At 36.0% G+C, this 15,990-nt stretch overlaps 1 protein-coding gene across 1 annotated transcript in view; it reads left to right on the top strand.

Annotated features, from left to right (window-relative positions):
* Positions 1 to 15,990, top strand: part of LOC144450378 (uncharacterized) — a 200,999-nt gene that overhangs the window by 159,886 nt on the left and 25,123 nt on the right. The window contains exon 6 of the mRNA XM_078140979.1: positions 14,326 to 14,424. Within this exon, the coding sequence (XP_077997105.1) occupies positions 14,326 to 14,424 (99 nt within the window). The remainder of the gene's footprint in view (positions 1 to 14,325; positions 14,425 to 15,990) is intronic.

The raw sequence follows: 15,990 nt of genomic DNA, 5'->3' as shown, positions 1-15,990 counted from the left end.
TCTCCTCAGAATGTCAGTAAGATCGTATACACTGCTTTGATTAGGAGTGGTCTTGAGTTTTGTAGTTGTTTGTGGGCGGGCACATCCAGCATAATATTCAGATGTTAGAAGGGGTACAGAGAAGGGCTACTAAGTTCATTCTACATTATCCCGACCTAAATTATAAAGATAGGCTTACTCAACTAAATCTTTTACCCCTAACATACAGAAGGGAAATGGCAGACTTAACACTTCTTTACAAATGTAAATTTGGGTACAATGACATCAAACTAGATGACTTTGTCCACTTTAATTCAGTTGAACGGGATTACACAAACACAAGGTTTTCGACTGATAAACTTAAACTCAAAGGGCAATTTAGCCAGACAGAGTCATTCAAAAATTCATATTTTAATAGAATTGTACCCCTCTGGAACCTGCTCAGTCACGATATTAGACATGCGGAAAGTGTCTCTGCTTTTAAATCTGAGGTTTCATCGTTTTATCACCAGAAATTTATGAATTCTTTTGAACCATCTGATTTTTGTACTTGATCGTCTGTTTGTAAATGTCGTGACTGCAAAATTTGTTGATGTCAATGTATATGTTATCATTTTCTGTGTTTGCATATTTGCTCTTTTAATTTATTTTAGTTAAATTTTTTGATGTTGGTTGGACACAAGTAGAGGTGCTCGGCACCTGTTTGTTCATTCCATTCACAGGCTATCTGTTGTTGTTATAGTTGTATTTTTATTGTTTGCTAGTTGCCACTTTTTTGTAATATGTTTGTTTTTTTCTGTCTTGTCTAGTTACATTGTTAATATGTTTTCATTATTGTGTAAATCAATTTTTGCCTGTGATGAAGAGTAATAAATAAAAAAATAAAAAAATAAATAAAATAAATTACTAATACCAGTCTAGCTCAGTTCCCAACAATTGCACAGATTTTTGTACTACTCCTGTAGTGATCATATAAACATGATGACGTCATCGCGTCCCCATGTGATTTTAGTTTTAACAGACTGGGGGAGGAGTCATTCTACAAACATGAGAAAGGTCGAAGACGTTTGGTGACGACGGCCTGTCAATTTGTGATGGATTACTTGACATACGCCACTCGTTCTTCACTCACTATGGGGTTCAAACACACTTGACACTGAGCTAGACTGGTATAGGTAATGGAGTTTTTAAAACGTAATACTGTACCAGTTTAGAATTCTAAACTACTATGTCGTCAACATCGACTTTTGTCTGCCAAAAGATTTTTATGGTTAAATATTTTGTATTTTTTTCAAGTTTCGATCATTTCATGGGATATGCGTGAACTTAATCTTCTGGAGCAAAATTACGATATCATGCAATTTTCTCTCTATAAGCGATGAATTACAATTGAACGAGTGTTATCCAAGGTAATCAAAGTTTAAACTGATTTTGCAAACTAAATTACAATGAGTCAGGTTGTTTGAATTTCCTGCTCACTGTTTACAGAAATGAGTCTGATTTCACCCACCCATCGTGTACAAATGGTACTAATAATATCTCTGTTTTTGTTGATGTTACTTGTTTGAATATGGATATTTTCAGACATGTTTGACCATAAAACCTTAACAGTATTTTGCGAACAATTTTACAAATGATAATTCCTTGCTATAGGTTTATTGGTCGTTTTAAAGTTCCATTTGTCTGACTCATTAAAGTTTGCAAAGTTTGGACATGAATCAAGTAAGATATTATAAGTTATATTATAAGTGCATTATTAAGTCATGATAGAGCAGGGGCATGAGGCAACAATTCTGGTGAAATCCGAAAATGATAATGATATGTAGATAATAAAGGCCCACGTAGCTATGAGTCACATTTACATACTTACTTCTTTGTTTATATTATATTTTAATAAACTCATTATACACGTCTACTTATATTTGTTATTTTTGGATATAAGGCCAGAAGTGGAATGATCGAAACTTGAAAAAAATACAAAATGTTTTACCTTAAAAATCTGTTGGCTGACAAAAGTCGATGTTTACTCATGGACGCTTGAAATCGAACATGTGACCCATGAAGTTTCTCTCGAAGCTTGATACCACCTGCTGCCCTCTTGTGGTGATATATATATATATATATATATTTTTTTTTATTCATTCATCATCCAACAGGCTTAGCCCAATAACAGGACGACCTTGATAAAATACAAAAAATGATTGAACAAAACGTGTACCATACACCATAATAACAATTACACATTACCTTTACACAATGAGGAAAATACAATAAACATAAAGAAATACAAAATTAAGTAAAATTACCCGTCTGTATATATTAACTCTTTCAATTCATTTTTAAAATCAGCAAACGACGTAAAAAGGTCAATGCCATAAGGATACAGACTATTTAAAAGCCTCATAGAGCACGATACAAATGCATGTTTGGACAGATCCATACGGTGGTTAGGAAGCCTAAAAATTTCCCTAAATCTAAAACACCTTGGAGGAACATAAAAATTAAACTTATCAAGAATATCTGGGCAAATAAATCTAGAATTCACACATTTATAGACAAAACACAGGTCAAGAAATTTACGTCTAAGAGATAATGGAGGCAAATTAAAAACGCCGCATAATTCTGAGTATCGATCTGACTCATACACATAACCCTGCTTAACGCACATATCTTTAATGAATTTCTTTTGGACCCTTTCAATTTTCTGACTGAGGTAGTTCTGATGAGGGGACCAGACTACTGAGCAGTATTCTAAATTGCTTCTGACATATGATATATACAAAGTTCTCAAGGTTTGCACGTTGTCGAAATTCGAGCAAATACGCCTTATAAATCCAAGCATTTGAAATGACCTTTTAATAATATGATTAATATGTTGAGAAAAACTAAGGTTATGAGTTAGGTATACTCCTAAATATTTGACTACTTGTACTCTCTTGATTGGCTGTTTATCAAGTTTGTATGTATGTATAATCAATCACCCTAGACTTAGTTTTCCTTGAAAAAGTTATAATATTACATTTATCGATGTTAAGTTATATATATATATATATATATATATATATATATATATATATATATATATATATATATATAGCTCTGCCACTGCGGTATAGAGCACTGTCTTAGCAGATTGATACTCACCGAGTTATATATATATATATATATATATATATATATATATATATATATATATTATATATATATATCAGAGAGTGTCTGATGATCGCAATATGCGTGAAACTCCGAGTTACACCCAAGAAAGAGTTCCAGTACTACCAAAACTATATATATATATATATATATATATATATATATATATATATATATATATATATATATATATATATATATATATATATATATATATATATATTTCGCATGTTGCGGAACAATAAATCAGATTGCCGAAACAGCATATTACTTGGAATGAAGCTAAGAAACGTCGCTTCCTTTGTAAGGGAAATAAACAAAAACACAATTGACAATGTTTTACTTTAATCAATATTTGGTGCCGAAGAGTTGAGGTAGGCTCAAACACACAGTTGATTCCGGTCTATATTATTTTCATAAAATTACGTAAATATAATTATTAAACATTTGACTTCATATCTGTGTCTCTTCAAAATATACACTTTGAAAGTAGGAGAAAACGTAACAACATCATTTGACTGATTAAACAAATACTCGTAACTTTTGCCCCAAAACAGAAAGTGTCCGTGAATGAGGGCGATGTGGTATCACACATACAACGAAAAAGGACACCAACGTGTAGTACCCCTTCTTTTTTTAGCAAATTTAGCAAATAATGAGGTTACATTTTCAAATTCCAGTACTGTCATGGACGTTTGCCACGATTCTAAATCATTCGAGCTCGCGATCGAGCGACAAGACAGAGAAGTAAATTCTACGACCGTTGAGGGTGCTATTCAATCGGTATATTCCACACTGCAGCGTTCCGTACATTCTATATATATTCCAGTGCGATTCGATAGAGTTAAATATATGCACTTCTGTGTCTATTATAATTAGATATTAATTATCAATTCAAGATACTGAAATAATTATAAACAAGAACTTGACGGAACTTGTTGATGTTGTCTTTATTCATGTTATTCAATATTGTTATAGACACCAGAATTGTTGCCTCATGCCCTTGGATAGAGTGTGCAGTGAAATAAAAAGTGGGATTTGTCCACAATTGAATCTGTGTAACATTACATTACACACACTGGCGAGCTTGTAAACTCTCCGGGCCCTCGCCCCTAAAACGACATGTTTCGAACCTAAGTGGATGAATTCCTATTCTCAACCGAACAAAAAGAAAAGCGTTCAAATTTAAATACTAATATTTCTCACGTCCATATGTGGTTTTTAAAATACCACAAAGTGCGTAATTCCGGTTTATTACAATCATGCTGATACCAGTTTTCTATGCAATTAGACTGTTAACCTAACCTGACAATGTGAATATCACATGGTGTCAATTCTATAATATCTAAACTCTCAAATTTGTTGTGCATCACAGAAGACCAATTGCCAACATAATAAGCATGGTCCCAAATGAGAATCTTAGTAGGTAATCTATCATTGCCAAGGTTACAAAGTCTGTTACAATACCGAGCCATAATAGTCCACCTGCGTGCAATACACACGTCCTAACCAGTGTTTTCAGTAATTTAGCGAGAGTAGGTGCAAATTTATGGACACCTAACAGTTTTGCTCGATTCTGAATGAAAATGACATGGCAATAAATTCAAGAATTGGAATCACAGTAGCATTAAACAATTTGGTGAACGTGTTAAAGCCCATATTTTAAAGTGACCTGAATTTGGAACAGAATGCACCTAAAGTAATTGTAAGGTACGCCGTGATAGGGCGCCCTCTCACATCGGTCAATCCCCGAGGGCGGTGAGGGCGGAACAACACGACATATCTTACAGTCTATCACCTTACTCAGCAAATGTTTCTTTAGTGGTAACAGAAAAGAACTACAAAAGAAATTCATCCATAACAATACTAATATACTTGTACTTAGTTGCATACAATCATAAAAATAAAATTACTACATGCAGTACGTTTCTTTCTAAAGTGAATAACTTTTGATTTCACTGTATTTGATTTTAACTATGTCCTACTGACAGGAAACTTTAATTAATATACATATATTGATTGATGACATTGACTTCAACAAACTCTTGAACTTAATTTTTTATAAACTCAGTTATTTAGTTCTAGCTACCTTTATTAACATGTCATCAAATAAGTCCAATTTGGATGTGAAGTATATAGGTCTTATCTAAAGTAACGAGGAAGAGATTAAGAAATACACTGAAGTAGTGTCTCATCTGGGTAAATGTAACTATAGTGTAAAGGCTGAACAGTGCGATGTATTACCTATTACAAGAAATACATTGAGAAAGGTAAAGATGAAAAAATTAAAAAAAACAAATAAAAACAATAAAAAACATACAATGGCATTATGGGACAAATATGAAGACCATACTTGCAATAAAGAAGTAAACACTGTTATTCACACTCACCAGTATTTCTGGATTTCAATTCACGTTCCTCAAATATTAATATAATCCCTTTCCAATATTTCTAGAATAGCGTCAATGATTTTAATTCGATAACATCGAATGTATATATTGTTTACAAGTGTGTTTATGTTGACACATTGATTTGAAAAATTCAATATATTTTGATAGCTATTTCACAAAGACAAGAAGAATTAATAGGCAACTAAATAAACATTCCAAAAGGTATGTTAATGCGCCCAGCAACAACACCACGCCCATAGTAACATGCAAATGATCGCATATATTGCAACGATAGCTACAGGGATTAATAGACAACTGAATAAACTCTCCACAAGTGTATGCAAATCTTCGTAGCAACAGGACAACGCCCATACTAACAGCCAAATGATCGCATATATTGCAAAGATATTAACAGTGATTTATAGATATGATTAAACATTCAAAAATGGATTCAAATATTCCTAGCAACAGCCATATGATGATGTATATCACAAAGATAACATGATAATATAGACAATAGAACGACCATTAAAAAAAATGTATGCGAATATGTCTAGCAGCATGACCACGCCCATAGCAATAGCCAAATGATCACGTATATATTGCAAAGATAACAACAGAATCATTTTGGAACAGCTTACTAAAATAATTAAACCAAACATCTGGCAGAAGAGAAGGGGTGCGTGTTCTAAAAGAAGTAATTTTATGGAGAGTATGCCAGAAACGGGTTGGGTCGTTGATAGAAGTAGCCAACTGCTTTCTACGAGTATCAAGAAATTTTCGTCTTTTTTCATTACACATATTTTTAAACTCTGATCTCAGTCTTTTAAAACTATTGAGAAAACAAACGTTACCCTCAGAGCGAAATTTCCTCAAGCACCTAAACTTCTCCAATTTTAATTTTTTGCACTCTGAGTCAAACCAATCGGGTTGTTTTCGCTGGCGTTCTTTACCCAAGCTGTACACTTTCTTGACCATATTACACTTAGATGCTGCGTCATCAAAAATATGTTGAATGGCTGACACAAAATCGTCTACCTCAATATTGACATTCTCACTACAATTGTTTAAAAGAGCAGTAGCGGAATCTGACTGACAATGATTAATGAAAGAATTTCTCTGAGCCTCGTTCCAAATGTATTTTTCTGCAATAGGCCTTTGCAGGATCCTGGGTTCTAACTGACGGCATAAAACTGAAGATAACTTAAAGTGAAGTGGAAAATGATCAGATTCAGTACGTAAACCAATAGAGAAATCATGAATCTCATTAAACATTTGAGTGGAAACCAAGATGTAGTCAACGACACTAGCCCCATTGTGTGAAATGCAGGTGAAATCACCTTTATTAGCATCTGACCCCGATCTACCATTTAAAATATGCAAATTATACGTAGAACAAGCAGTGAGCAAGGTGCGACCAAAAATGTTTACTGTGTTATCTTTTGAAGTGCGGGGCATATTGAAACAATCTGTATTATAATTAGGCATATCATTGACTACATACTTGGGGTCATCATCAACAATGTAATCAGCTTCAGTGCCAGTACGTGCATTGAAATCCCCTGCCACAATGATGTCTACATCTGGCAGTTTAGAAATAACTTCTAACAATTGGGTTTCAAATAAGTCAACACCATTTTCCGACTGCAAATTGTGATAATATGTTGACTTTTCTGGGGGTATATATACCCCACAAATTAAAATATCTTTGATATTGCTAATTAAATCTCCATTTATGAGAAGGAATAGACAATCTTTCATATCACATCTGACTGGTGTAATATAAGGCAAAATATTTTCTTTTACAATAATAATGATACCACCGGAATATCTACCAGAAGCTGCTTTTCTTGGACGATATTTACTGAAAACTTTAAAACCCGGAAATATATCGTCAAATTCCATATCACTTTCCGCCCAGGTTTCCACTAGAATAATTACATCATTGAGTAACAAATAGTTCGCAAAGTCAAAATCTTTAATCTTGTTCTTGAGTCCTCTCACATTCCAAAACATGATTTTCAACATTTTTGAGCCGTGGCCGATTCCCTATTCGGATGTGCACATCTCTGGTTCTCTAGTACGGGATCTTGTAAACGGACGCTGGGGTGCAATGGAGACTGTACCTCGCCTGTATGTTTTCCGAGGCTTCTGACTTTCGGTACTCCCGACAATACTTGAAACAGCAACTTCTTGTGCATTCTGTTGCGCAATATGTTCATCATTGTTTTCGATAATCAATTTGCCCTTTTTAAAGTATGCTTTTTTGCCCTGGCTTCTCAAGTTGGAAAGTGTTTTATGTTGTCGTTTCGTTAAGTCATTTCCAATTCCGACATTTATTTTCTTTAGATCATCCCTTGCAGCGAGAGCAGTCACTTTGTCTGCACCATGATGGAACTTGACTAATGTTGGTCTTGGTTGCGGGCCGCGTCGGATGCCGGTGCGATGGGCTCTGACGATGTCACGATTTACCCAGGTTTTACCTCAAACTGTTTCATTCAAGATTGACACAACTTTTTCTTTTGTACTATCAAATGACTCTCCTGGTTCTTCTGTTATCCCATACAGTCGGACATTGTCTCTTCTCGAAAACGATTCAAGACTGTCTGTATCCCTCTCAATGTCATTCAGTTGTTCCATCATACTTTCTACCTTCTGGTCGATAGCATCAATGTCAAGTCTGGTGACATTATTCTCTTCTTTAAGGTCATTTATTTCAGAACTCATTTTTTGTGTCACTTGTTGAAGTTCTGACAGCTTATGGCTAAGACCGTCACAAGTTATTTGAACAACAGTTTGCTTGTCATTCAAAACAGACATCTCACGACTAAGTTGCTCACCGACCTTGTTTATTTGCGCTAATAATTCCCCTTTAATAGACTTCATTGCATCGATAACATCAGACTGGGGACCGGGGTTTAGTTCTATGTCACCGGCTAACTGCAAAAGTTTTTTGACTAATGGCTTACTGACAGATGCCAAACATGGCACCTGTGAGTACATTCCAAAGTCAGTGCCACTGTTGGTTTCTTGAAACGAAACGAAAAGTTCGCAGAATGACCAATTTCACGTTCAGTACAAGAATCATAATTTTCATCTAGTAGCAACATACCATTTTCTTGGAGCCATAATGACGACATGTTTGCGCAGTTTAGTAGTAAGTCCGTGCAAGCAACCACATATCATACCACGACGACACAGGCGATCGTTCTGTAGGCAAGCTGATTTACATATGACCATTTTGAAAAAGGACTGTACAAGTGCAGTTGAATATCTCTCCAGTTTTTAGGATGAGTGAAAGTCCCAATCTTGGCTCCCCAGACTTCAACGGAGACTCCCATGGTTTTCTAACACAACGGATGTGCTGAGAAAGACTAGCTTGCTGATTTCAATGAAATACACAGAAATAGTTGTAGAGCGATCTGAACATGCAAGTGAACAGTTTGCTGTACATCACGTGACAACTGAGAGAAAATATGGCATAGAGAGACAGGGTCGTATTTGTAAACTTTGTGATTTTAGAGAAGTTGAGGATGAATTCCACTTTCTTCTGAAATGTACCTTTTTCAACCAATACCGCAACAAATATATTCCTGCCTATTATTATTCACCACCATCCTACGAAAAGTTTATTGAAATAATGCATAGTGAGAACGGAGATATATTGCAAAAGTTGGCTGTATTTCTTTTTCATGCTCTTTCTCTGAGGAAAGAAGCAGATTCTTTGTTGTGAGCGACATTTTGTTTTCCTTTTTTCTGCTTTTAACATGTGAATGTAATTATGTAAATGTATTGCATTTTGGGCCAATGGCCATGGACTGCAATAAACTACCTATATATATAAAGATAACAACAGTCATTCAGCAAATAAACACCTATACGTAGTCTAGATCGCCATGTGGATAAACAATTTCAAAAACTGTAAAGTTGTGCTACAATACCATTGGCACTATTTTTGTTGTACGGAAATTCTGTCTTCTGAACCAGTACTTTCATCGTAACATCGATAGAACTGTTCGATAATGAACGCCTGCTTCGGATCCCCTTGTTGCAATGGTCAAAATCAAGCTTGGCCTGAAAGTTTCCAACTTTGTATGAAATGTTTTGTTCGCCACTGTAATGACTAATGCAACACATCAGAAGCTCACGGTGATTGATATTGATCACGTAAAAGTACACGCAGCGAATTAGCCTCGACCTTCTTTGATGAGCATTGAAGCCTCATGTGTAGCGACTTAGATGGCTTACTACACTTTACATATGTGAATACTTTGCTTGTAAAATGTAGACTATGACATATTTAACGCAATGAAAATAAGAAATATGTTATGGCTTACAAGTCACAGTAGCTGTGTTTAGAGAGAGAGAGAGAGAGAGAGAGAGAGAGAGAGAGAGAGAGAGAGAGAGAGAGAGAGAGAGAGAGAGAGAGAGAGAGAGAGAGAGAGAGAGAGAGAGAGAGAGAGAGAGTTTTATAAGCACTTTACATTGTTTCCAATTGGACACATCTTCACGTGATACATTTTAATACGGCATAACTGTTCTTGTTAGAGGTCATGAATTCATGTGGTGCATACAAGACAGAGTTGCTGCATCTGTTAGCACATACATGTATGTTTACAATTGCAAACTATATCGTACCAGGTTCATTATTATACAGGTGGGCCGATACGGTACGAGCATGGTTAAATCTTGCCAAACAACTTCAGCCATTCAGAAAGACACATCAGTAGCGAGGCTCGACCTTTCAACCTTGTAGTTTCAGAGCCGGTCAGTCAAACCATTTGAGCTGTGCGACTCCATTCACATGACCAACAGCTAAATTGTCATAATCGTCGTGATTTATAAATGTTTGATCTGACATACCGTCGTAAACTATGCCCTCCATCGTTCACTGTGTGACCATTTACGATGTAGCAATGATAGTAATGTTAGTAAAGTGTCCCTAACAGGAGAGAGCGTGGTGATTGATGTGAAATAAAAACAGTAAAGGAAATACTTATGAACTCTGATCTAGAAAACTCTAGTTGTAGCTAAAGGTGAAAGTTGTCGAAACCTTCTGTATATAAATCCAATATTCTTGCATTCAAAACAACTATCCTATTATTTCACCTGTCCTCACGTTGCATTGGTGTTGCCATCTGTTGCAAAATATAGATTGTATTTGTTGCCGTGTAACGTGATATTTTTGCTAGTTGAGGTTAGTTTTAATTATCCATGTTGTTCATATAGAATTATCATGAAAACTCTAACACTCCTCTTTCCAAAATTTAGAGTAAATCCTCCACCCCACCCCACACCCACCCAGACATTAATACAGATGGCTGTCTTTTGACAGGACAGTAAATAAGCGCAAACACACAGTATCTAAGTACATTTTCATTGTTGAGTAAATTGTTCTATGGAAATAGGAAATTCTCAGCTTTTAAAAGTACTTTTGATTCAACTGTGTGGGCAAAAGGCCGGGGGTCAAAATAACTAGGGGTTACCGGTCGGAGGAGGGGTAATGGGTCGAGGGGAAGAATGCCAGGGGGGGGGGGCAACAGGCCAAGATCAAATAATGGGTAGCAACGGGCCTGCCTTCAACTATCATGATACATGTCCAACCTTATAAAAGAAGACAATCTACAACCGGTTATCATCTAAAATACATTGGAACATCTAGAATGGCAAAACTACAGACAAGAGCTACTAAATATCTCAACCTTAGAATAAGATGAACTTCTTTATTGATTTGCGTTTCATAATGTTTGCTTCTGTTAGCCATGACAATACTAAAACCTTGTAAATATGAAATTTTTCCTTCAGATGCTCGATTGTTTGTTCATGACCCACATTAAGCTAACCCTGTAGTCCACACTACAACCTCCAATACATGTCATTAACCACACATTAATGAGTCAGATAATCTAAACTATTTTAAAGCCCAAGGTGCAACCAGGCTATGTGCCCATGCTACGGAAGCATGTTTGCGCATCTGCAACGGAATACGTTTGTTTATTTGGGAGGAGCATTTGGTAAATCCGACCCAGGTAGTTTATCAACATATTAGTGGTTGTTCACACATATTGGTTACATGTAGATCTTACCTAATCCGAAGAGGCTCTTGTTATATTTTTTTCAAGTGACAGTGTTTCTGCTATGTTTTTTTAGGTGCGTACGTACGGCCAGACACCCAGTCTGGGTGAAACACGTATTTCTATAAAGATATATATAAAACTTATAGCCCGAGAAAATTATATTTTGAGAGACCTGTTCCAACACAATCTAAACACTGTTACACAGTGACAAATTGTGCAATTGAAATTGTAAACTGATATTCTTGGGTACGAACTAACTTAGTTGTATCATTTGTACAAGGTATTTTAGTTGCACACGTACACACTAGCGTCGGCATTTGGTCGATCATTACGTAAATTTGAAAACACCAAAATCGTTAGATAGATGACAATTTATTGTACAGATTACAGATTACATGTAGGTCGTGTTTTGACAACATAATCGGTGAAACTTCAAAATTAACTATCGCACGGACCAGAGCGGACTAAGTTTTACACTTCCACACTTACTATAGGGAGCTACCTCCAATCTCGAGTTTGGTAGAAATGTTGTTGATGTTTCCGTTATTTTCCTTCTGTGTTCTAATTCTTTGAAAGTATCTGTTATGGCTGTTTATGATTGATTATTTCGAAACCCAATGTCTCATCTCAGAAAACAGTCAATAAAATCACAAACATGTGCTTCTCCGAGTTATCCCGATGTGTACGCGTACCACCCCAGCTGTTTCAAAACAAACGCATAAATGCATACGTCGTGGTGGGGTGAGTACCGACTCTAGTTTGGTCTCCGCTCTGTCTCCGTATGTTTGACTATGATGTCAGTCGATGTCATTTACATGACGAGGATTATTGCTGGATAGTGCCAACACATATGGAAACGATTTTTGAGAAATCTGGAAAGAATTTAATACGATTTCTGAACTCTCAAATTTGAATGAAACAAATATTTTCTGATGCCTCCATGATTGTACTTGTAGTCTAGTTAGTTCGCGTTAAGTTCATCTCCACAACATGCACAGAGCTAGAGATCGTAGTCGACAGGTAAGGACTTATATGAACTAGACTAGGCAGTGATGTATGATCTGTGTGTACAACATATACAGTTGTCTTTGAGATTTGAGGATCATTACAGAAATAACAGAGTTGCCAACGTTAGATTTGTTTATTAATTATAACACTTTACCCATCATCAACGTCGCTTATCAGTATCAAATATCGCACTAAAAGTTTCAAAAATGTCTTGCTTCCCGGCCATCAGAAAATTTAACTGAAAGTATGGGAATTCTTGATCGAAACATACTCAGTCATAAACGCCCCAGGTTTCTGATAATTGCCAATACTTGTTACAAGAAAGACTGCAGTGCAAGAACATTTGGTTAGGTACATGTATTACATCTGATGCCGTATACGTGACACGCACAATCATTGTCCAGTCTGCAAAACATGGTGTGCCTCGCCTCCTGTTCATCTACCGTACGTCTATCTTGTCTGTCAGTGCTACATTTTGCTTCCTATCTTCATTTTTCTCAGATGTTTTAAGAATTTGAAAATAGTCAGTGTCTGATCGGCAAAATTTCTTTTCGCTGAAGTTTAGAAAACATTTAGTTCTACTCTACGTACACGTCGTGTTGTTGCATCATCCATCATGAGATGTCACATTGACCGCATACTTCGCTTCGCGCTTCCTTCATCCGAATTCAACGTCCCTACAAAACTAGTTCGAAGGCTTTCGCCAGCAATATCGTGGTCAGTTTCGTTTTACCGCGTAATCGTCAATTTTTGTTTACCACTTTGGGTATTTAAGTTGCTATTAGTACTTCTGTCATATTTAATATTCCAACCTTAGAATTTTTTTCAATGATCGTCAGGTTTGAGTACTTTCCTAAGCCGGTCCCACAACTGTTATACTTATAGCTGGGCCTTGTGACCGGAAACCGGCTATTATCTACATCACTGCCTACTAAGTACTAGTTACGTCAAAGACTCAACTACTTGACAGAAAAAACTTGGCGCGCACACAAAAAGTTGTAGAATGAAATTGTGATTTTACTAAGGAGTGTAGCAACCCAGAACGTATATCGATCAAACTGAGGAACAAAGAAACATTTTGGTTTCATTGTAATGTCATTCTATTTCAGTAACAATGTATCATTTTCAAATACCGTTCGCACATGTGAACTTGATTTTAGGCAAAATATCGGGCTAATAGAGTGCATATAGACCTTTTTGTTTGCTTGTATTTTTTGCATTTGATATTTGGCATTTCGCACGTTGTTTATTTGCACCATTCACACTGTCTTATGCTTTGTGTAACTTGTAAGCCTAATTGACAACTGGGCAAACGGTTTTTACTAGACAAATTTGAAACAAATTCTGCGTCAATTTCATGGTAAACCTGTTATATTGACTACCAAACTTAGTTAAAGTCAGTTATTTCTACTCATGTTGCATCACTATATATTTACAAACAGTATATATGAAATATGAGAGCCATGTGAAACTTTTTCAGTGTAAAATGATATGAAGATATGAGGGCAAAGTCAGTGCTCCTTACAGCAGTTTGAATTTCCCGCATATGCATACATTACCCATGATCCCCTTTATACAGGGGACATCTGCCTTTAAATATCACAGCCAATATTTATACATCTAATGCTTCATATATAACTCATTACAATGCCAATCTTTATATGGAAATAGTCATAATAAACATCATTCTTATTACTGATACTTTCCTATATTTACAGAAGAAAAATACCCCATTACACTATGCAGCTGGGAACGGCATGTCAGAGGTTTGCAGTCTGCTAATAGAGCACAAGGCTACAGTTAATGCAATCAACGAGGTTAGTAATACTTCTAATTCATTTGTTGAAGCACCGCATGCTCCCACACACTCAAAAATAAGAATTGAAACAATTGATAATATCCACACACAGAGGTTTAGTAGCTTAGGGAACAGACATAATTTACAGGACGAGGTGGTTGTGGCTGAGGATAACTTATTTTGGCCAAATTCCTTTCACAGACCCCCCCCCCCCCCCCAGATTCTCAATTTTCAAATTTCCTAACCTCCTAAAATATTTTTTTTTTCAATATCCCATTTTACCCATAATACATTATACAAGTGTATATTGTCCACACTCTGTGTATACCGGGTTCAATACACATTGACATACTGTCCTTGGTTGAAAAAATGGCTAAACTCACTGTCACAAAGTTCATTATAGATCCATAGGAGTATTACGACAACTAAAGAATTTGTAGACCACTTATCAGACATATACCAAAACAATAAGTGAGTCATAATGTTGCCTTCGGCTGTCAGCAATCATGTTTCAGACAGTCAAATATATGAGAAACTAGATTTGCCAGTTGGTACAGTGAGCAAAGCGAGCGCGTACTCGCTAGATTAGAACGCTGTTTTGCCTGCGCAGTAAAGACTCGCAGTATAAAGACGACCAAACTTCAACCGTAATTTGCATATCATTTGCATGCAGGTATGCATTATTTCTTGTTTTGTACCACAGTATTTTTTATGTGCATTAAACCCTTTAAATAAATAATTTCCGTTAGTTAAATTTAAAATGATACCCGTATATGATGTATTATTATTAGCATAACAGCCAGAAACAGTGACATTGGAGTGTTATTCAGTCAGATAATGAAGTAATCGGTTTTAACCTTTGGCACATTAACATAAACAGACTTTCGCTTATATCACATCCACGGACAAAACTAAGTACGGGCCAACAAGTACTGTTTCACCTTTAACTATGATCGTACAATATCACACGTGACAGGATCAATTGCAATAGTAGCGAAATAAGACATATACAGTGTTCCCTTTGTACAATAGATCGTTCTCAATGTCAATAATGGGAGTAAAATGATGAGTTAAGTGACGCGAGATTTTTAGATAGGAATTACATGAATAGCAGTATGTGGTAGTGGAAAGATGAGAGCATGTTCTCATGTCGAGAAACGTGACGTCGGAAGACATATTTTCAAACCGTGTATTCGCGCCATTGGAGGCAGGGGATCCATTCTTCAAAATCCAGACCATATAGCAGTGACAACATAAAAAGTGGAACTTGAATACTCGGCACCCAAAAGACGAAAGGATCACAACAATACAGATCGGTAATGGAAGACACACTTTCGGTGAGTATTATGACTTGTTCGAGTTTAAGAATGCATGACTTTTCTTTTTGTCAATAGAATCCAATTTGTATTACATTTCTTTTATCACTAAATATTTATATTTTTAGGACACTTTGACGACACGGATACAGTCCAGTTCAATGAAGTCATCATGTTAAAGTCTCAACAGTGGTTTTAAAAGCAGAAGTTCCGTCACAGTTGCCGTTAAACTCATTGAAATGTCACACCCTGCGTATGTTCACACTAAA

The sequence above is a fragment of the Glandiceps talaboti genome, chromosome 19 (genome assembly GCF_964340395.1).
Source record: "Glandiceps talaboti chromosome 19, keGlaTala1.1, whole genome shotgun sequence".
NCBI classification, from domain to species: Eukaryota; Metazoa; Hemichordata; class Enteropneusta; family Spengelidae; genus Glandiceps; species Glandiceps talaboti.
This window is presented reverse-complemented; position numbering and strand designations above follow the sequence as displayed.